Genomic DNA, 21479 nt, shown 5'->3' on the forward strand with positions numbered 1-21479 from the left:
CATGGCGGTTTATAACAATTTACTATACCGGGTAGACAAAATCAGAGCAGAAATCATAGAATAACTGGTAGTGCCACAATCCCATCGTCAGGCAGTGCTTAACATGGCTCACACACACCCCCTGGGGGGCACTTAGGGGTTAACAAGACACAAGAGCGCATTTTATGGAGGTTCTTTTGGCCAGGAGTGTACGCAGAGGTACGGAAATTCTGTGAATCTTGCCCGGACTGCCAGCTGACGTCGCCCATTGCAAATTTCCGGAGTCCATTGGTGCCTCTCCCAATTATAGAAGAACCTTTTGAACAGATTGCAATGGATCTGGTAGGGCCCTGGTAAAATCCGCACGCGGTCACCAACACATTTTGGTAGTTGTAGATTACGCCACACGCTATCCAGAGGCCATTCCGCTGCGCCATACCTCCGCTAAGCTGATTGCCCGGGAATTGTTTGCCATGTCTTGTCGTCTGGGGCTACCAAAGGAGATCCTTACTGACCAGGGGACTCCGTTTATGTCCAAGGTGACAAAAGAATTATGTAAATTATTAAAAATAAAGCACCTGCGCACATCGGTGTACCATCCGCAAACTGATGGGCTGGTCGAGCAGTGTAATAAAACCCTTAAGTCCATGCTAAAAAAAGTGATTGCCAAGGACGGGAGGGACTGGGACATGCTGTTGCCCTATCTTATGTTTGCGCTCCGAGAGGTGCCGCAGGCATCCACGGGTTTTTCACCATTCGAGTTGCTTTATGGCAGACACCCTAGGGGCTTGCTGGACGTAGCCAAGGAAACATGGGAACAGGAGCCCACCCCATATAAAAGTGTGATTGAACATGTGGCTCTAATGCAGGATCGCATCACAGCGGTTTTGCCTATTGTAAAAGAACATTTAACAAGGGCCCAAGGGGCACAAAGGCGCACTTATAACACCCGAGCCACCATCAGATCTTTTAATGTCGGGGATCGGGTCTTGGTCTTGGTGCCCACTGCCGAGCGTAAACTGTTGGCCAAATGGCAGGGGCCGTATGAGGTTCGGGAAAAGGTGGGGGAGGTGAACTACCAAATACACCAGCCGGGTAGGAGGAAGCCGGAACAATTGTATCATGTTAACTTGCTTAAAGCCTGGAAAGACCGTGACTGTATGATTACGGGAGTGTCCTGTGGGGCTCCTGTAGTGCCGCCCATCCTGGGGACCGAAGAGGGGGTGAATCTAGGCGACACGCTCTTTAAACCACAGCGCCGTGAAGTTCGAAAGTTAGTACAGCAGAACTCGGATGTGTTTTCCGAGTTACCCGGCCGTACTTCGGTCATCCAACATGACATTGTCACCGAGCCTCGGGTAAAGGTGCGTATGAAACCGTACCGGGTGCCCGAGGCCCGGAGACAAGCCATTGCTGCAGAGGTGAAACAGATGCTTACACTAGGGGTGATCGAGAAATCAAAGAGTGACTGGGCTAGTCCCATTGTGCTGATTCCAAAACCCAACGGGTCGATGCGTTTCTGCAATGATTTCCGGCGACTGAATGAGGTTTCCAAGTTCGACCTTTACCCTATGCCCCGGGTGGACGAACTGATTGAACGATTGGGAAAGGCTCAATACTTCACGACGCTTGACCTTACCAAGGGCTATTGGCAGGTGCCGTTGACGGAGTCAGCCAAGGAAAAAACGGCCTTTATAACACCAGATGGTCTAAGAGGTTAAAAGCTGAAAGCACCACAAGTGTTGGTTTTTTTATTGCACGTCTGTAGTGGTGCTTTGAATCTTAAGGGTGCTTTACATGCTGCGACATCGCTACCGATATATCGTCGGTGTCGCATCGTTAGTGACGCACATCCGGCACCGGTAGCGACATCGCAGCATGTGACACCAAGGAGCGACGATCAACGATCGCAAAATCGTTGAAAAACGGTGATCATTGACACGTCGCTCCTTTCCTTAATATCGCTGCTGCCATAGGTACGATGTTGTTCTTCGTTCCTGCGGCATCACACATCGCTATGTGTGACACCGCAGGAACGACGAACATCTCCTTACCTGCGTCCACCGGCAATGAGGAAGGAAGGAGGTGGGCAGGATGTTACATCCCGCTCATCTCCGCCCCTCCGCTTCTATTGGCTGGCCGCTTAGTGACGCCGCAGTGACGTTGCTATGATGCCGAACGCACGTCCCCCTTGAGGGAGGGATTGTTCGGCAGTCACAGCAACGTCGCTGCAAAGGTATGTACGTGTGACGCTGCCGTAGCGATAATGTTCGCTACGGCAGCGATCACCAAATGTTGCACGAGCGACGGGGGCGGGTGCTATCGCGCTTGACATCGCTAGCTATCGCTAGCTATCGCTAGCGATGTCGCAGCGTGTAAAGCACCCTTTATTCTCACCTTCGGCCACCGTCATCTTTTTCTGCAGTGTTTCAGTCAGTCTGCACTGAAAATTGACTAGCCGGCAGCTCCAGTGTTTCATGGAGCGCTCCGGAGGTCACTCTTCAATGCATCTCTATGGGAGACTCGTTCTGGCTCTCAAAGAGATGCATTGAGTGCCTGTGACATAGCTTCTCACTTCTGGCTAGTCATAAGGTGCTACGAGCACAAGGTGGTGCTGTGGGACCTGAGCAGCATTGGTAAACTATAAAATCACTGAAAGGTGAGCACAACACAGAGGGCTTACATTTAAAGCACCAGTGCAGTGCTGGAAAAAAAACAATGCTGTAGTGGTGCTTTAAGACAAGTGTTTCAATATTTTTGTACATATAGTGTATGACGACTGTAGATTATTAGTTCCTTGATCAACAATATTACATTTATATCATTTAAAGGAAATTTGTCAGCAGGTTTTTGTTACCTCATTTGAGAATTGCATAACATTGGAAAAGAGACCCTGATTCCATTGATGTACAGTATCACTTCGTTTAGTGGGTGCAGCTGTTATGACACATTCAGACTTCATGAAGCTGAGCTGATACCATGTTTTTCGAAAAATAAGACACTGTCTTATACTTTTTTTGCCCCCCAAAAAAGCACTAGGGCTTATTTTTGGAGGAGTTCTTATTCCTGGAGAAACACGGTTGGGGGTAAGTTTAACCCCCAAAAATCAGATGCCCCACTTCCCAGGAGACTCATACTTACCAGACCCGGACACCTGCGTGGCTCCCAGGTCCTCTCTTTGATCTCCGGTGGGTATTGCACGCCGACCTCCCCTGCTTCTGGCTGACACACAGCAGATCACTGACACACTCACACACAGATCGCAGAACGCACACGCGCACACACACACATCACATCACATCCAGCATTTTGGAATGTTTTCGGCCACAGGGAATGATGGGAGCAAGTAACGTGTGTCCGCAGGTCCTGTTGCGGCAGGTCCTTGCGCGCCACCGCACAGCCTCTTAGGATTCTGCCGGCGAGAAGAAATTGGTGTCGCTGGATGTGGTGAGTATGTGTGCAATCCTATGTGTGTGTGATTCAATGTTTGTGTGTGTGATTTGATGTTTGTGTGTGTGATCTGATTGTGTGTGGAATCCGATGTTTGTGTGTGTGATCTGATTGTGTGTGTGAGATCGGATATGTGCAGGTGTGCGATCACTGCAGGTCCTCTGCTCGGTGTCTGGTGAGAATGATTGCGGGGTGCCCGCCGTGTATAATGAAGTGTCCTGCAGTATCTGTAACTTTTTTAGCTGTATGGACACTTCATTATTGATCCGCACTTATTTTTGGGGGAGGGCTTGTACAGTATTTAAGCCTTGCTCCGAAAATGCTTAAAATCCCTGTTAGGGTTTATTTTTGGGGAGGTCTTATTTTTGGAAAAACACGGTAAAGCTAACGCCACTCACACCACAGCTCTCTGTGTACATTGTCTATTGACACTTAGCTGCTCAACAGGGGAGGGGGCATGGTTGGACAACTCCTCACTGGATGCTGTAGTTCAGCAGTGATAATTATCTAGTGATGAGGTCTGTAGTTGACATTCATGCTTCCCTAGGGAGTTTAAGTGGTTACATCCCTACTGATAACTAAAAGGTATGTGCACACAATGTATTTTTCAGACAATTCTGCTCTGTAACCCACTTGAAAAGTGGAAAATAAATACTATAAAAGAATTAACAGATGTACTGCTGTGTAAACAATTTGCTGTTACTATGCTCTGTCTTTTGAGCTTCTTTTAACCTCTGTGGTTTTCCAAAGACAAAAAGTTGTTAAAAGAGGTGAGTTGTCTATACTTCAGTTTATTGAATACAATTTAAATATAAAACTGGTGGCCAAAAGATGTTGGAAAAAAACAACAGAAAAGAAGCTGTAAAAGTCGCTTTGGGACAAAATTCGCCTGCGTATCCAAGAACCTCCGCCTAAACTTGTTGGCTTTGCAGATGTCTAAAGAAGTATTGCGCATATACCCTTTAAAGGCACCCATACACATTAGATTTAAGTTTGCCAATCCAGCCAAATCGATCGCCATTGGTGGATTACATCACCAGAACCACCACCGTCGGTACATGAATACATCACCTGAACTACCGCCATCGGTACACAACTACATCACCAGAACCACAGCCGTTAATACACGACATCACCGGAACCACTGCCGTTGGTACAAGACTACATCACCAGAACCACCGCTGTCAGTGCACGACTACATCACCAGAACCACTGCCATTGGTACACGACTACATCACCGGAACTACCGCCGTCAGTACATTACTACATCACCCGAACTGCTGCCATTAGTATACGACTACATCACCTGAACCAACTTTGTCAGTGCACAACAACATCACCAGAGCCACTGCTGTTGGTACGCAGCTATATCACCTGAACAACCGCCATCAGATCCCAGAAGATCGGGTCCTGCGGCTAAAGGATGCAGCCGTGGCGATGGCCCTGCCCAAACCCCTCAAGCTCTGCAGCCATGGCGAGAGGATCAAGCAGCTGCAGGTGTCGATGGCCGCAAAGTAACCTGGCACCTCCAAACACACCTGTCGGTGAGTTGCCACTTGCAAGCGCTGCTGAAACACTGCCAGACAAAGGGCAGATGGAGCTGATGTGTGGAAATAGGAGCACACACGGCATAACTTCAGATGTAGCTCAGGCAAATTGGATGTTTTTCAGAAAATGCTGAACCACTAAGGGGTACTTTGCACACTACGACATCGCAGCTGCGATGTCGGTGGGGTCAAATCGAAAGTGACGCACATCCGGCGTCGCAGTCGGTGTCGTAGTGTGTAAATTCTTTTTGATACGATTAACGAGCGCAAAAGCGTCGTAATCATATCATCGGTGTAGTGTCCGACATTTTCATAATTGTGCTGCCGCGACGGTACGATGTTGTTTCTCGTTCCTCTGCGGCAGCACACATCGCTGTGTGTGAAACTGCAGGAGCGAGGAACATCACCTTACCTGCGTCCTGTGGCTCACGCCGGCTATGCGGAAGGACAGAGGTGGGCGGGATGTTTACGTCCCGCTCATCTCCGCCCCTCCGCTTCTATTGGCCGCATGCCGTGTGACACCGCACAACCCGCCCCCTTAGGAAGGAGGCGGGTCGCCGGCCAGAGCGACATCGCAGGGCAGGTAAGTGCATGTGAAGCTGCCGTAGCGATAACGTTCGCTACGGCAGCGATCACAAGATATCGCAGCTGCGACAAGGGCGGGGACTTTCGCGCTCGGCATCGCAAGCATCGGCTTGCGATGTCGTAGTGTGCAAAGTACCCCTTAGTTGAGCACAAGGCCCAGGCATGGCATATGTGCGAGCTTGCCGAGCTTCAGAACCACCAACAGGTTACAGGCACATTATCACACACCACCATAGCTGGTTGTAGTTTCAGATGCCAAGAGCCATAGATTTGTATGATCTATTAGACCTTTCAACAATTCTGCTGCGGTGTGCGGTTTATTACCTCAAGATAATTTAAGCAGAGGCTGTTGCCGCTTCGCCACTGCAGTGCTTCCAGCTTGGGACTGAGGGGGATGGTAATTCAGACCAGGATAAAAGGAACTCGAAGGTGAGGCCTCCCAAATTTCTGATAGAGCACCGCCTGATGGCCATCCAAAAATTATGCTTGAGAGTCTGTGGATATGGTGCAGAAGGAGGAGGAGGCAAAACAAAGTAAGATCCACAGATGCCATCTTGTGCGCAGTATATCCAGAGTTAGTGTAGCGAGAGAATTTTGGGCTGTATTTTTAGACCTTCTGGTACAATAATCAACCAAACAGTCCCAATTACAATCCAATCTTGCGTGGAGCAATACATGTATTCATAAATTAAACAGGAGGTATCTGACCCTGTCAAACACACCACATGCCCAGATAAAGTAGTACAATGTTACTAATACATTTCCCGGTGAACTTTTTCTTTTTTATTTAAATTAAAAACAATGCAAAAACCAATAGCAAAAACGCTACGTGTGAACATAGACTAAAGGAGTTTTTTTCTTCTCTTTATTTGGCCTTGTATACAGGTCATTATACATGAAAGAATGTTTCTGAACAATTTTTCCTGTAAAATTTAAACTTGATTTTGTAGCTTTTATTATCACTCAGTAAAAGTGTCGTAATACTCTGACAACATTATTCCCAGAAACCTACTGTGAGTCAGAAATGCATCCTGGCATCTTCCCCATGTTGTTCACGTTCAGTTTCAGCACTTTTCCATCCATTGCAGCAATTTTACAACCCTCCCAGGCCAATTTCCAAAGTGATCCAGAAAAATATTCACGTTTCCCATTGACATGCATTAAGTTTGTTATTTGGTACGAATACAAGAATATTATAAATTATTCGGCACAAATAATTCAAACCCAAAAATGTGGCTATTCGCCTATCACTACTAAAGACATAAAAACACATTTCATCTTTATTCAAACGAATGGATCCTGTCTTGGAACATTTTAATCCTGAAACAGATTCAAAACTAGACCTAAAAACTGGACTCGTGAACATATTGCAGCTTTGAAAATGCAACAAACGTTCCTAATAATGCTTGTTCTCAACTATCAGGTCATCTAAACAGACTACCAATCACCTCAATAAACTGTCTGCTAACAGTCTCCCATATTTCCAGTTCATCTTAACTTTGCTGCCTGATTAATCCACCTCTCTCCTCGCTACTCCTCCACTTCTCTCCTCTTCAAATCCCTCCATTGGCTCCCAATTGCCCAACATGTCCAGTACAAACTGCTAACATTGGCCTACAAAGTCGTCCATAATATGTCTCCTCTCTATAGTCGAACTAATCTCCCAATATACTCCAACACGTAATCACTGATACACCCAAGACATCCTTCTCTCCTCAACACTTCTACGTTCCTTACCCAATCACCTCCAATACTTCTCCCGAGTATCCCCCATCCTCTGCAATTCATTACAAGAGCTTACTCAGCCCTCAGCAGAGCGAAGTATGCCTTGGCAGGAGCGAAATTGGGGGAGTGGGGTGTATGATGTAGGACATGTCCACATGAAGTAGGGCAGGAGGATGGCGTTTGTGAGGACAGAGGAGGTGGTAAACATAATCAGCAATGCCCATCAGACCAAAACATATGGGGTATTATAAAAGGTATTTCTTATGATATGCAGAGGGGGTTGGGGGCTTATATACACATGGTCCAGGTAAAGAAGGAAAAGCGGCAGCTCGCTCTGGGAATTTGAAATGTTTATTCTGTGTATACAGATAACATCAGGTGGGAGAGAGGGGAATGCGGGTGCGGCAGATGGATAACAGCCATTTTGCACTGCAACTAGCGCTTTAACGACTTGTTAAAGCGCTAGTTACAGCGCAAAATGGCTGTTTCCTTCTGTACCTGCATTATTTGTATCTTGACCACGCTGCAAGTGTGGCGCCCCTGAGGCTTCCGTCGCCACAGGAACATTGCACCCCATCCAGCGGTGTGATGTCCATTCTGGGTACGGAAAGGAGTGAACGCCGGTCCCCTGGCAAATCTACACTACACCCATTGTTAGGAACACACTGGGACCAGGGAGAGTGGCAGCAACCCTCCCATGCTGCATGCTGGGAGGGGCCGTAAGACCCATCCCTGCTCCTATAGGGTAGAACAGAGCAACTGGGGAGGTGGGAAGAGCCACCAGAGAGCAGACAGTGAAAGGAAGGTCAAGTTTAGATAGAGAGAGAGGGAGGAAGGAGGAGGAGGTCTGCGGGAGGCAGACGAGAAGGAGAAGCAGAAAGAAAGCTCTAGTCAGTCAGGAGCTAAGGAAAGAAAGAGACGCTTCCTGGTGAAGATCCTGGGACTCAGAGGGTCCAGGTGACACCAAGCAGAGGAAGAGAAGGGATTCCAGGGCCACGGATAGCTTTGAGCTGTGGTGGCCTGTTCCACAGGAACATCGGTGGAGGGATCGAGCTGCAACAGGGGACGGTCCCTAGAAACCGGAGGAGTGAAAAATCATCTCCAACAGTAAAAACCGAGGCCCAGGGAAAGTTGCAAACTCCCCGGGCCACAGCCCACCGCAGAACCTCTAGAAAGGGGATAAACATCCGACAGGTGACCCCCCCAGCCTGGAGGCTGTTGTGGAGGCCGAGCCAGGTTCATCCTACAAAGGCAAGGTTTAAGGAGACAGCTGCAGACAGAGACACTTGAGAGAAGGGTACCGGCTTTCACTCCAGAAATTACCCAGGATCGGCGGAGGTCCCTGACAGTGGGTCTCAGCAGTCCAGAGGCACCAGTGTGCACCTACCAGGAACTGTGAGTAAACAACTTGAACTGCACCCTTGGTGTTGCCTCTGTTATTTCATCTGCATAGACACTCACAAGCACCAACTGTGCCCCGGGGCACCGCTCCACCTGTGGGGAGCAGTACCACCATTGCTGCCATATCATCACCCCGGAGGCCTCATACAGCAGCGGCGGCTTTATAGCCGCATACCACAGGTGGCGTCACGAACACAAACTTTATACAAACCCCATGTCACCAGCCATATTTAACTGACACCCACCAGGGCCACCGAGTCGGGCCCCGCCACCACTGATTACCCCCGGACTAGTCCGGCCCGGCACCGGGTGTCCCATAGCCCTGGGGTGGGAGAGTCAACTTTGGCGTCACGAACAGGATTTCGTGCCCAGGACGGGTACTGTGCGCCTGAAAGAACTGTGTATGTGAATTGTGCCAAACAGACTGTTTTACTGTGAGAAACTGCCGCCATTGAAGCCACTGAGCGCGGGAAGAAGAGGGGCGTGCCAGAAGAAAGGGCGCCAAAAAGAAGCCCCGCCCCCTTGTCTAAGAAAAGAGCGCGAAGCGGTGCCCGCTATGGAGAGCGGAGGAAGAAGACATGGCGCCTAGAAAAGCTGGCTGGCAGAACGAGTCTAAATGACAGACCAGACAAGAGAAAGAATGTACCTGATTGTAAACGGAGCGATGCCGGCCGTGATGGGCTGGGTGCCAGTCTGGCGCCAGATGCTGGTGCAGCCTCCAGCCCCGCCTCCAAGAGGGGAAAGGGTGCAGCCGAGTGGCATGGTCGAGCACCCGAGCAGTGTAGCAGCGAGCGTTCCCCAGGCAAGCAGCATGGCAGAGAAGCCGCAGAAGTGCACACCCGGGACCCGGGAAATGGATCCTGAGCTGGACCTGCTCCGGGAGGAGATGACGATCCTGGCCCGGAGGCTGAGCACCGTGCAGATGGAGGTGGACCGGTGGAGAGAAAACCGGATGGTGCCTGAGGACGAGGGCCACAGGATGGAGGCCGATGAGCAGCGCCCGGGCGAGTTATATACTACCCTGACCCGTCCGGACCCGTGGCCCTGCCAAGCGCCAACGCCCAGCCCCTCCATAGCCCTGCTAGACTTCCTCGCCAGCCCCGCTGAAGTTCCAGGGGACGCCGGAGAACTGCCAGAGGGCCCCGAAGATGGCGCCTGGTGCCACCTGGGCCCTGAGCCACTGGTGGGCCACCTTCCGAGTCCCCCTGTTAGCCTCCTGGGAACCACATCACCGGGAGTGAACTGGGAAGCAGCGCCCATCGACAGCGGGAGACTGCAGCAGCCACTGCGCCCCAAAGAAACCCCAATGGCTAATGAAGTGGCCTGCCAGAAGAGACTGGAAGAGTACCAGCAGGAGCGGGAGAGCCGGGAGGAGAGGCGCCGTGCCGAAGAGGCATCCAATTTGGCTGCAAAGGCCCGGATCCGGCAAAGCCGCAGAGAGCACCAGGGCCCAGTATGCAGAGGCCGGGTGCTGGAATTTAAGTTAAAGGAAGGCTGGGGGTTCATCAGGGAACCAGGCCTAGGAAAGGACGTCTTTATTGCACGCCGCAATATAGAGGAGCACCTCACTAAAGGTCACCCAGGGCGTGATGTAAAACCGGGAGATGTGCTGGAGTACACCAGGCTGATGGGGAGCCGTGGCTGGTATGCCCTGGGCGCCCATATCGTGCGGGAAGAAACATCCCAGGAGGAGCCAGAGTGGCGCCGTACCGCCGGTAACCCCTTACAGCCCAGCAGCCCCGCGCCAGCCAGTAACCCTCAGCAGACCAGCAGCTCCACTCCAACGCAAGCTGCAGCGCCCTGGAGCAGGCTGGCCACTAACACTCAGGAGACGCAGACCAGGATCTCCATGGCCTACATGCTGCCTAGGGCCCTGCCAAAGCGGGACCCCAAGGACCCCAGCAATGAAGAGTGAAAGTGAAGAGAAGATGCTGAACTGTAAATAGACCCTGTCTGCCCCTCATCCCTTTGTGAAGACATCCCTTTTGTTTTGCCCTAATGTTCTTTTTGAAGACGACACCCTACCCTGCCTTATTGCCCCGTGTACTTTTCGAAGATGTCACCCCCCATGTGTATGTGTTACCGGGCCACTGGACTGGAATGTGGTCCCCGGTGAATGTGAATGTAATGTGTCCTGTGTAACCAGGCCACTGGACTTAGTGGCTGGTTTTGTCATTGCCTTTTCCCCCCTTTAATGTTGAAAAGACGTTTTGGGCCACTGGACTATGTGTGGTCAGAAGATCAAAATGTAAATAGTTGCACCCGTTGTGCCCCCTATCAGAATTATGGGGGAAGTGCCCAAACCGTGCAATGGACTGGAAGTGCACATGTAGAGTTTCTTTATAAGAAAGTTTGCAACGTTAAAGTACCTGTGCCTCCCATAAAGGGATGAAAAGTTTTACAAATGTTTTTGTTACATGCATGTAAAAATCTATTTTTGCAGTTCTTCCACTGTTCTTGTTTTTCAGCCCGAGGACGTGCTGGGATTTGCTGTGGGGGAGTGTGGCGCCCCTGAGGCTTCCGTCGCCACAGGAACATTGCACCCCATCCAGCGGTGTGATGTCCATTCTGGGTAAGGAAAGGAGTGAACGCCGGTCCCCTGGCAAATCTACACTACACCCATTGTTAGGAACACACTGGGACCAGGGAGAGTGGCAGCAACCCTCCCATGCTGCATGCTGGGAGGGGCCGTAAGACCCATCCCTGCTCCTATAGGGTAGAACAGAGCAACTGGGGAGGTGGGAGGAGCCACCAGAGAGCAGACAGTGAAAGGAAGGTCAAGTTTAGATAGAGAGAGAGGGAGGAAGGAGGAGGAGGTCTGCGGGAGGCAGACGAGAAGGAGAAGCAGAAAGAAAGCTCTAGTCAGTCAGGAGCTAAGGAAAGAAAGAGACGCTTCCTGGTGAAGATCCTGGGACTCAGAGGGTCCAGGTGACACCAAGCAGAGGAAGAGAAGGGATTCCAGGGCCACGGATAGCTTTGAGCTGTGGTGGCCTGTTCCACAGGAACATCGGTGGAGGGATCGAGCTGCAACAGGGGACGGTCCCTAGAAACCGGAGGAGTGAAAAATCATCTCCAACAGTAAAAACCGAGGCCCAGGGAAAGTTGCAAACTCCCCGGGCCACAGCCCACCGCAGAACCTCTAGAAAGGGGATAAACATCCGACAGGTGACCCCCCCAGGATGGAGGCTGTTGTGGAGGCCGAGCCAGGTTCATCCTACAAAGGCAAGGTTTAAGGAGACAGCTGCAGACAGAGACACTTGAGAGAAGGGTACCGGCTTTCACTCCAGAAATTACCCAGGATCGGCGGAGGTCCCTGACAGTGGGTCTCAGCAGTCCAGAGGCACCAGTGTGCACCTACCAGGAACTGTGAGTAAACAACTTGAACTGCACCCTTGGTGTTGCCTCTGTTATTTCATCTGCATAGACACTCACAAGCACCAACTGTGCCCCGGGGCACCGCTCCACCTGTGGGGAGCAGTACCACCATTGCTGCCATATCATCACCCCGGAGGCCTCATACAGCAGCGGCGGCTTTATAGCCGCATACCACAGGTGGCGTCACGAACACAAACTTTATACAAACCCCATGTCACCAGCCATATTTAACTGACACCCACCAGGGCCACCGAGTCGGGCCCCGCCACCACTGATTACCCCCGGACTAGTCCGGCCCGGCACCGGGTGTCCCATAGCCCTGGGGTGGGAGAGTCAACTTTGGCGTCACGAACAGGATTTCGTGCCCAGGACGGGTACTGTGCGCCTGAAAGAACTGTGTATGTGAATTGTGCCAAACAGACTGTTTTACTGTGAGAAACTGCCGCCATTGAAGCCACTGAGCGCGGGAAGAAGAGGGGCGTGCCAGAAGAAAGGGCGCCAAAAAGAAGCCCCGCCCCCTTGTCTAAGAAAAGAGCGCGAAGCGGTGCCCGCTATGGAGAGCGGAGGAAGAAGACATGGCGCCTAGAAAAGCTGGCTGGCAGAACGAGTCTAAATGACAGACCAGACAAGAGAAAGAATGTACCTGATTGTAAACGGAGCGATGCCGGCCGTGATGGGCTGGGTGCCAGTCTGGCGCCAGATGCTGGTGCAGCCTCCAGCCCCGCCTCCAAGAGGGGAAAGGGTGCAGCCGAGTGGCATGGTCGAGCACCCGAGCAGTGTAGCAGCGAGCGTTCCCCAGGCAAGCAGCATGGCGGAGAAGCCGCAGAAGTGCACACCCGGGACCCGGGAAATGGATCCTGAGCTGGACCTGCTCCGGGAGGAGATGACGATCCTGGCCCGGAGGCTGAGCACCGTGCAGATGGAGGTGGACCGGTGGAGAGAAAACCGGATGGTGCCTGAGGACGAGGGCCACAGGATGGAGGCCGATGAGCAGCGCCCGGGCGAGTTATATACTACCCTGACCCGTCCGGACCCGTGGCCCTGCCAAGCACCAACGCCCAGCCCCTCCATAGCCCTGCTAGACTTCCTCGCCAGCCCCGCTGAAGTTCCAGGGGACGCCGGAGAACTGCCAGAGGGCCCCGAAGATGGCGCCTGGTGCCACCTGGGCCCTGAGCCACTGGTGGGCCACCTTCCGAGTCCCCCTGTTAGCCTCCTGGGAACCACATCACCGGGAGTGAACTGGGAAGCAGCGCCCATCGACAGCGGGAGACTGCAGCAGCCACTGCGCCCCAAAGAAACCCCAATGGCTAATGAAGTGGCCTGCCAGAAGAGACTGGAAGAGTACCAGCAGGAGCGGGAGAGCCGGGAGGAGAGGCGCCGTGCCGAAGAGGCATCCAATTTGGCTGCAAAGGCCCGGATCCGGCAAAGCCGCAGAGAGCACCAGGGCCCAGTATGCAGAGGCCGGGTGCTGGAATTTAAGTTAAAGGAAGGCTGGGGGTTCATCAGGGAACCAGGCCTAGGAAAGGACGTCTTTATTGCACGCCGCAATATAGAGGAGCACCTCACTAAAGGTCACCCAGGGCGTGATGTAAAACCGGGAGATGTGCTGGAGTACACCAGGCTGATGGGGAGCCGTGGCTGGTATGCCCTGGGCGCCCATATCGTGCGGGAAGAAACATCCCAGGAGGAGCCAGAGTGGCGCCGTACCGCCGGTAACCCCTTACAGCCCAGCAGCCCCGCGCCAGCCAGTAACCCTCAGCAGACCAGCAGCTCCACTCCAACGCAAGCTGCAGCGCCCTGGAGCAGGCTGGCCACTAACACTCAGGAGACGCAGACCAGGATCTCCATGGCCTACATGCTGCCTAGGGCCCTGCCAAAGCGGGACCCCAAGGACCCCAGCAATGAAGAGTGAAAGTGAAGAGAAGATGCTGAACTGTAAATAGACCCTGTCTGCCCCTCATCCCTTTGTGAAGACATCCCTTTTGTTTTGCCCTAATGTTCTTTTTGAAGACGACACCCTACCCTGCCTTATTGCCCCGTGTACTTTTCGAAGATGTCACCCCCCATGTGTATGTGTTACCGGGCCACTGGACTGGAATGTGGTCCCCGGTGAATGTGAATGTAATGTGTCCTGTGTAACCAGGCCACTGGACTTAGTGGCTGGTTTTGTCATTGCCTTTTCCCCCCTTTAATGTTGAAAAGACGTTTTGGGCCACTGGACTATGTGTGGTCAGAAGATCAAAATGTAAATAGTTGCACCCGTTGTGCCCCCTATCAGAATTATGGGGGAAGTGCCCAAACCGTGCAATGGACTGGAAGTGCACATGTAGAGTTTCTTTATAAGAAAGTTTGCAACGTTAAAGTACCTGTGCCTCCCATAAAGGGATGAAAAGTTTTACAAATGTTTTTGTTACATGCATGTAAAAATCTATTTTTGCAGTTCTTCCACTGTTCTTGTTTTTCAGCCCGAGGACGTGCTGGGATTTGCTGTGGGGGAGTGTGGCGCCCCTGAGGCTTCCGTCGCCACAGGAACATTGCACCCCATCCAGCGGTGTGATGTCCATTCTGGGTAAGGAAAGGAGTGAACGCCGGTCCCCTGGCAAATCTACACTACACCCATTGTTAGGAACACACTGGGACCAGGGAGAGTGGCAGCAACCCTCCCATGCTGCATGCTGGGAGGGGCCGTAAGACCCATCCCTGCTCCTATAGGGTAGAACAGAGCAACTGGGGAGGTGGGAGGAGCCACCAGAGAGCAGACAGTGAAAGGAAGGTCAAGTTTAGATAGAGAGAGAGGGAGGAAGGAAGGAGGAGGAGGTCTGCGGGAGGCAGACGAGAAGGAGAAGCAGAAAGAAAGCTCTAGTCAGTCAGGAGCTAAGGAAAGAAAGAGACGCTTCCTGGTGAAGATCCTGGGACTCAGAGGGTCCAGGTGACACCAAGCAGAGGAAGAGAAGGGATTCCAGGGCCACGGATAGCTTTGAGCTGTGGTGGCCTGTTCCACAGGAACATCGGTGGAGGGATCGAGCTGCAACAGGGGACGGTCCCTAGAAACCGGAGGAGTGAAAAATCATCTCCAACAGTAAAAACCGAGGCCCAGGGAAAGTTGCAAACTCCCCGGGCCACAGCCCACCGCAGAACCTCTAGAAAGGGGATAAACATCCGACAGGTGATCCCCCAGCCTGGAGGCTGTTGTGGAGGCCGAGCCAGGTTCATCCTACAAAGGCAAGGTTTAAGGAGACAGCTGCAGACAGAGACACTTGAGAGAAGGGTACCGGCTTTCACTCCAGAAATTACCCAGGATCGGCGGAGGTCCCTGACAGTGGGTCTCAGCAGTCCAGAGGCACCAGTGTGCACCTACCAGGAACTGTGAGTAAACAACTTGAACTGCACCCTTGGTGTTGCCTCTGTTATTTCATCTGCATAGACACTCACAAGCACCAACTGTGCCCCGGGGCACCGCTCCACCTGTGGGGAGCAGTACCACCATTGCTGCCATATCATCACCCCGGAGGCCTCATACAGCAGCGGCGGCTTTATAGCCGCATACCACAGGTGGCGTCACGAACATAAACTTTATACAAACCCCAAGTCACCAGCCATATTTAACTGACACCCACCAGGGCCACGGAGTCGGGCCCCGCCACCACTGATTACCCCCGGACTAGTCCGGCCCGGCACCAGGTGTCCCATAGCCCTGGGGTGGGCGAGTCACAAGCAGAGCACCACCTGGAGCAGCTAAGAAGTCCTGGAACAGCTGATTGCTGATACCTGTGAGTACAGCTCCACTACACAGGCCAGTGCTGCCGTGCCCAACTTTCTTGATTTTTATTACTTTATATACACAAGGTGATGGCCTTAGTTTATATTTGGAAAACCTGGTAACAGGTTCCCTTTAAATAAACCTGTCACAGGATTCTTGGTGCCCAATTAAAGACACCATGAATCAGTGTCTGACTGTATGACTGTGGTAAGGTATGTTTTTAATTTGAAGAGCTGGCTGGGAAAGACAAAATGAGACTTCTGCTGCCTCTACATGCCCAGCTCTAGGTGTTTGACAAGTCTACCCTTACGTATACACACACACAGGAGAGATCTGTCAGTCACTAAGAGCAGGGCAGGAAGAAGCCACAGTGAAGTCCTCTCTTTTCTCCCCACCTTCTCTCCAAACCTGGTACATGCCGCAATTGGTTTGGCCAACCTGAATCAGGTGGCAGGCTCCATTAAATATTCCGCTGTACATATAATTGTGAAATATTCTATTACATGAATGCACATACATTTAATGGTCAATTTATTTAAAACATCAATTTTCACAAATGTAGCTTCTCTGCATATAAATTCTACAAGTGACCCCAGTGTGCAATATAAAATCAAGTGATCAAGTTTCATATCTATTGGTTTCAGTGTGAGTCCACATTAAAATGGGAAAAACAAGCAATCTGAGCAACTTTGCATTATGCGTTTTCCCCCGTAATAGATTAATTAGGTCTAATAATTTCAAAAACCGTCAACCTCTTGGGGTTTTCTCATGCAACAAGGTTGAGAGTATACTGAAAATCATATGACAGAGTAAAAACATAAAATAAAAATGGGAACCAGTGAGTGTAAGCAGCTCATTAACAAAAGAGTTGATAGGAGAATGTTAAGAATCATCATGAAAAACATGGCAGTGCACATTGCACCCAAAAACAATGCCAATGATGTTGCAACTAAACAAACAATCCATTGGTCGTTAGCACAGCTAGGCTGTAAAAGCAAACGACCAGTTCCGGAGACTCATTAGGACATGAGTTTGTCCCATAGGAGTGCTACCTGTGATTTTCATGGATAGTATTCTTACCTATTATAGTTTACCGGGTAGTTCATACAGCCAATGTTTTTCCCTTGGAGTGACCCATACAAAAGGTAGTATAGAAAAAGTCCTGCTCACCGCATTAATGCAAGGTTTCTCGTTTGGAGCTAGGATCCACTCTGCCAGAAGGTGTGAAAATTGAAGAAAGTTCTGAATCCAGCTTCACAAACATTGACTTCTTTTATTTGATTAGGATTTCTTAACATTAGGATAAGTAGAGATGAGCAGACCCATGGAAGTTTGGTTCGTTGGGTTCATCCAGACTTTAGATAAATTTTCGGTTTCGGATCCGGTCTTGACCTGACCCCTAATTCAAGTCACTAATTGGGCAGTTCGGGTCTCTGCCCCCGTGAAGCCAGTCATAAAAAGATCACTTCCGCGAGGCGGGGGTGTGGTTTTCCATTTACGCTATTATTACAACCAGTGTGAGCCAAACACTGCAAGCGGCTTGCACTGGTCTGAGGACCAAGCGTACCCAAGCATAGTGATGCTTGTGCGAGTGGTGCTCATACATAAAGCACATGAACTCAGAATCGAACTCTGTTTTTTTTGTAAAGTCTGTCTTTGGTATGAACACTGAACCTCGGATTCGCTTATCTTAAGAGAGGAGTGGACCTGAATAGTAACATTCGGTGTTTATACCAAACACAGACTTTAACCCCTTCAGCCCCCGGGCACTTTCCATTTTTGCGTTTTTGCTTCCCTTCTTCTGAGAGCCGTAACTTATTTATTTTTCCGTCAATCTCGCCATATGAGGGCTTGTTTTTTGCGGGACTAGCTGTACTTTTAAATGAAACCATATATTTTACCATATGGTGTACTGGAAAACAGCAAAAAAATTCCAAGTGTGGAAAAACTGCAAAAAAAAGTGTGATGGCATAATAGTTTTGGGATGTTTTATTCACGGTGTTCACTATATGGTAAAACTGATATGTGGGTATGATGCCTGAGGTCGGTGCGAGTTTGTAGACACCAAACATGTATAGGTTTACTTGTATCTAAGGGGTTAAAAAATTTTCACAAGCTTGACCAATAAAAGTGGCGTACGTTATGCGCCATTTTCCGAAACCCGAAGCATTCTAATTTTTTGGGATTTATGGCTCACTGATGGCTTATTTTTTGCGTCTCGAGCTGACGTTTCTAATGGTACCATTTTTGCGCAGATTCTACGTTTTGATCGCCTGTTATTGCATTTTGCGTAAAACTTGCGGCGACCAAAAAACGTAATTTTGGCGTTTGGAATTTTTTTGCCACTACGCCGTTTACCAATCAGAATAATTGATTTTATATTTTGATAGATCGGGCATTTCTGAACGCAGCGATACCAAATATGTGTATATTTTTTTTTTTAACCCTTTAATTTTCAATGGGGTGAAAGGGGTGTGATTTGAACTTTTAGGTTTTTTTTTATTTTTTAAAACTTTTTTTTACTTTTTTTTTTTTTAATTTTACTAGTCCCCTTAGGGGGCTATAGCGATCAGCAATCCGATCGCTCTGCACTATCTGCTGATCACAGCTATACAGCTGTAAACAGCAGATACGGTCACTTCCTGCTTCACTGGCCTCCGGGCCGAGTGCAAACGAAAGTGACTCGTCATAGCTGCAGGCGTCATCACATGACCCTGTGCTACCATGACAACCACCGAAAGTCAAGTGATCACTCACGTGACTTCCGGTGGGGGCCGCGGTAAGAAAAATCGTGACCGCGCGTATATACATCTCGTATTAAGGGGTTAATGTTACGGGTGGAATGCCATTCCACTCGTAACATGCAGGCACACATGTCAGCTGTTGAAAACAGCTGATATGTGCGCCGATCGCCGCATCCTGCCCGCGGCAGGGGCGGGGCTTAACGGCGCACGCTCCATGACAGAAAAATCCGTCAAAGGTCGTGAAGGGGTTAAAAAAACCCAACAATGTTCGAGTTCGAAGTTCTGGTGCTATGTTGTATGCTAACCACTCAAACCAGCATCACTGCTCTGGTATGCTCGGTGCTTGGCCCAGTGCGAGCCGAATGCAGTGTTTGAATGCTTCGCACTGGGGGTAAAAAAAGCATTATTGGATGTAGTGTGCACAAAAAAAGTGAAAAAAAAACCCCGTCCTCCCTTCCCCGAAAGTGCTCTGTTTATGGATAGCTGCATGTGGGCAGAGAACTGAACTGCTCAATCACTGAGTTACAATTGGGTTCAGGTCAAGTACGGGTCCCAAACTGAACTTTACCTAAAGTCTGGCTGAACCAGTCAAATCTGAATTTCAACGGGTTTGCTCATCTCTTAGGCTATGTGCCCACGGGACTCTGTATCTGCGGATTTTTCTGCATCAAAATCCGCAGCTTTCCCCCGTAATCCGCACCTTTTCATAGGTGCGGATTTTGTGCGGATTTGACGCGGATTTGATGCAGATTTTGTTGCGGATTTTGCGATTTTTTTAAATTCAAATGAATAGGCAAAATCCGCACGAAAATCCGCAACAATAATTGACATGCTGCAGATTTTTCCGCACGAAAATCCGCAGCATTTCCCAAATGCCATAGAAATGGCTGGGGAGTAGCTGTGCTGCAGATTTCTGGAAAATCCACGGCTTTCCCGCGAGAAATCCGCAGCAAAATCCGCGCATTTTGTGCAGCGTGGGCACATAGCCTAAGGCGGGCTTTGCACACTACGACATCGCAGGTGCGATGTCGGTGGGGTCAAATTGAAAATGACGCACTTCCGGCATCGCATGCGACATCGTAGTGTGTAAAGCCTAGATGATACGATTAACGAGCGCAAAAGCGTCGTAATCGTATCATCGGTGCAGCGTCGGCGTAATCCATGATTACGCTGACGCGACAGTCCGATGTTGTTCCTCGCTCCTGCGGCAGCACACATCGCTGTGTGTGAAGCCGCAGGAGCGAGGAACATCTCCTACCGGCGTCACTGCGGCTTCCATAGGATATGCGGAAGGAAGGAGATGGGCGGGATGTTTACATCCCACTCATCTCCGCCCTTCCGCTCCGATTGGCCGCCTGGCGTGTGACATCGCTATGACGCCGCACGACCCGCCCCCTTAACAAGGAGGCGGGTCGCCGGCCAGAGCGACGGTCGCAGGACAGGTGAGTCCATGTGAAGCTGCCGTAGCGATAATGTTCGCTACGGCAGCCATCATAAGGAAATCGCTGCTGCGACGGGGGCGGGGACTATCGCGCTCGGCATCGCAGCATCGGCCTGCGATGTCGCAGCGTGCAAAGTACCCCTTAGAGTGATCAGGAACACTGAAGAAACTTGGACCATTTTTTGCATACAAGAAAAATCTCTGAATGAGCCTTGAATTAAATCAAAATGAAAGACTCAAGGAGATAGAGATCCAATCTTTACTGCATATGCAAGAAAATATCTTGTCTGCATGGGCAAATATTCCTGCACTTCAAATATTTCTGGGAAGTAATTGCTGCAGTTAGAAAGGCCAAAGAAGGTCCAACATACTAACAGACTGGGCATTTTATTAGCGATACCAATGAGTTTATAGGTACTTTATTTCCATTCTGTTTAATTTTTGATAACAGCTGTTTATTAGTAATTTCATAGGTATATTCATCATCATTTAGTGCTTCAAATAGTTTTCCTTTTCTCTTGTATGACATGTAAATTTACATTGAATTTAATCATACAATTTGCCTAGTAAATGATTTTAAAGAGTGGCTACTTACCTGTTTGATGAGTAAAAACATTTAATTTTCAGATAAATTTACTCCACATTCTGAAAATGAAAATTACTTCTCTTCTGTAGGACTTTCCCGATGTTTAACTACATTTGATGTTTGTAAAACATGTTCCACATTCTGATCAGACATATGGCTTCACCCCTGTGTGAATTCTCAGATGTCTAGCAAGATTTGTATTCCGATTAAAACATTTCCCGCATTCTGAACATGAATATGGCTTCTCACCTCTGTGAATTCTCTGATGTTTAAGAAGATATGATCTTTGTGTAAAACATTTCCCACATTCAGAACATGAGAATAGCCTCTCCTCAGTGTGAGTTCTCTGATGAGTAACAAGATGTGTTTTCTGATTAAAACATTTCCCACATTCAGAACATGAATATGGTTTCTCCCCTGTGTGAATTCTCTGGTGTATAACAAGATTTGTTTTGCGAATAAAACATTTCCCGCATATGGAACATAAAAATGGCTTTACCCCTGTGTGAGTTCTCTGATGACTAACAAGATGTGTTCTCTGATTAAAACATTTTCCACATTTTGAACATGAAAATGGCTTCTCCCCTGTATGAATTCTCTGATGTGTAACAAGATGTGACCTGTCTGTAAGATATAGCTGATGTCCTGAAATTGAGAGTGGTTTCTCCTCCGTGTGAGTTATTTGATGTTGAACAGTACTTTGGTTAATTTTGTTTTGCATAACAGTTTTTGATGAAGACGAAAAGACCTGTTGGCAAGGAACGGATGAAAGGTTTTCTCTGTAAAATGCTTGAATTGTGATGGGGATAATGTCATCTGCAGGAGAATCTGAAAATAATACATACATGTCTCTCTAAGTTCCTGGTGCAGTCATCTGTCATGAATA

At 49.6% G+C, this 21479-nt stretch overlaps 1 protein-coding gene across 1 annotated transcript in view; it reads right to left on the reverse strand.

Annotated features, from left to right (window-relative positions):
* LOC142312901 (uncharacterized) overlaps window positions 1-21479 on the reverse strand; it is a 266818-nt gene that overhangs the window by 30758 nt on the left and 214581 nt on the right. The window contains 2 exon segments of the mRNA XM_075351888.1: window positions 20408-20524; window positions 20742-21421. Coding sequence (XP_075208003.1) covers window positions 20408-20524; window positions 20742-21421 — 797 coding nt within the window.

This window comes from Anomaloglossus baeobatrachus, chromosome 5, assembly GCF_048569485.1.
Source record: "Anomaloglossus baeobatrachus isolate aAnoBae1 chromosome 5, aAnoBae1.hap1, whole genome shotgun sequence".
Lineage (NCBI taxonomy): Eukaryota > Metazoa > Chordata > Amphibia > Anura > Aromobatidae > Anomaloglossus > Anomaloglossus baeobatrachus.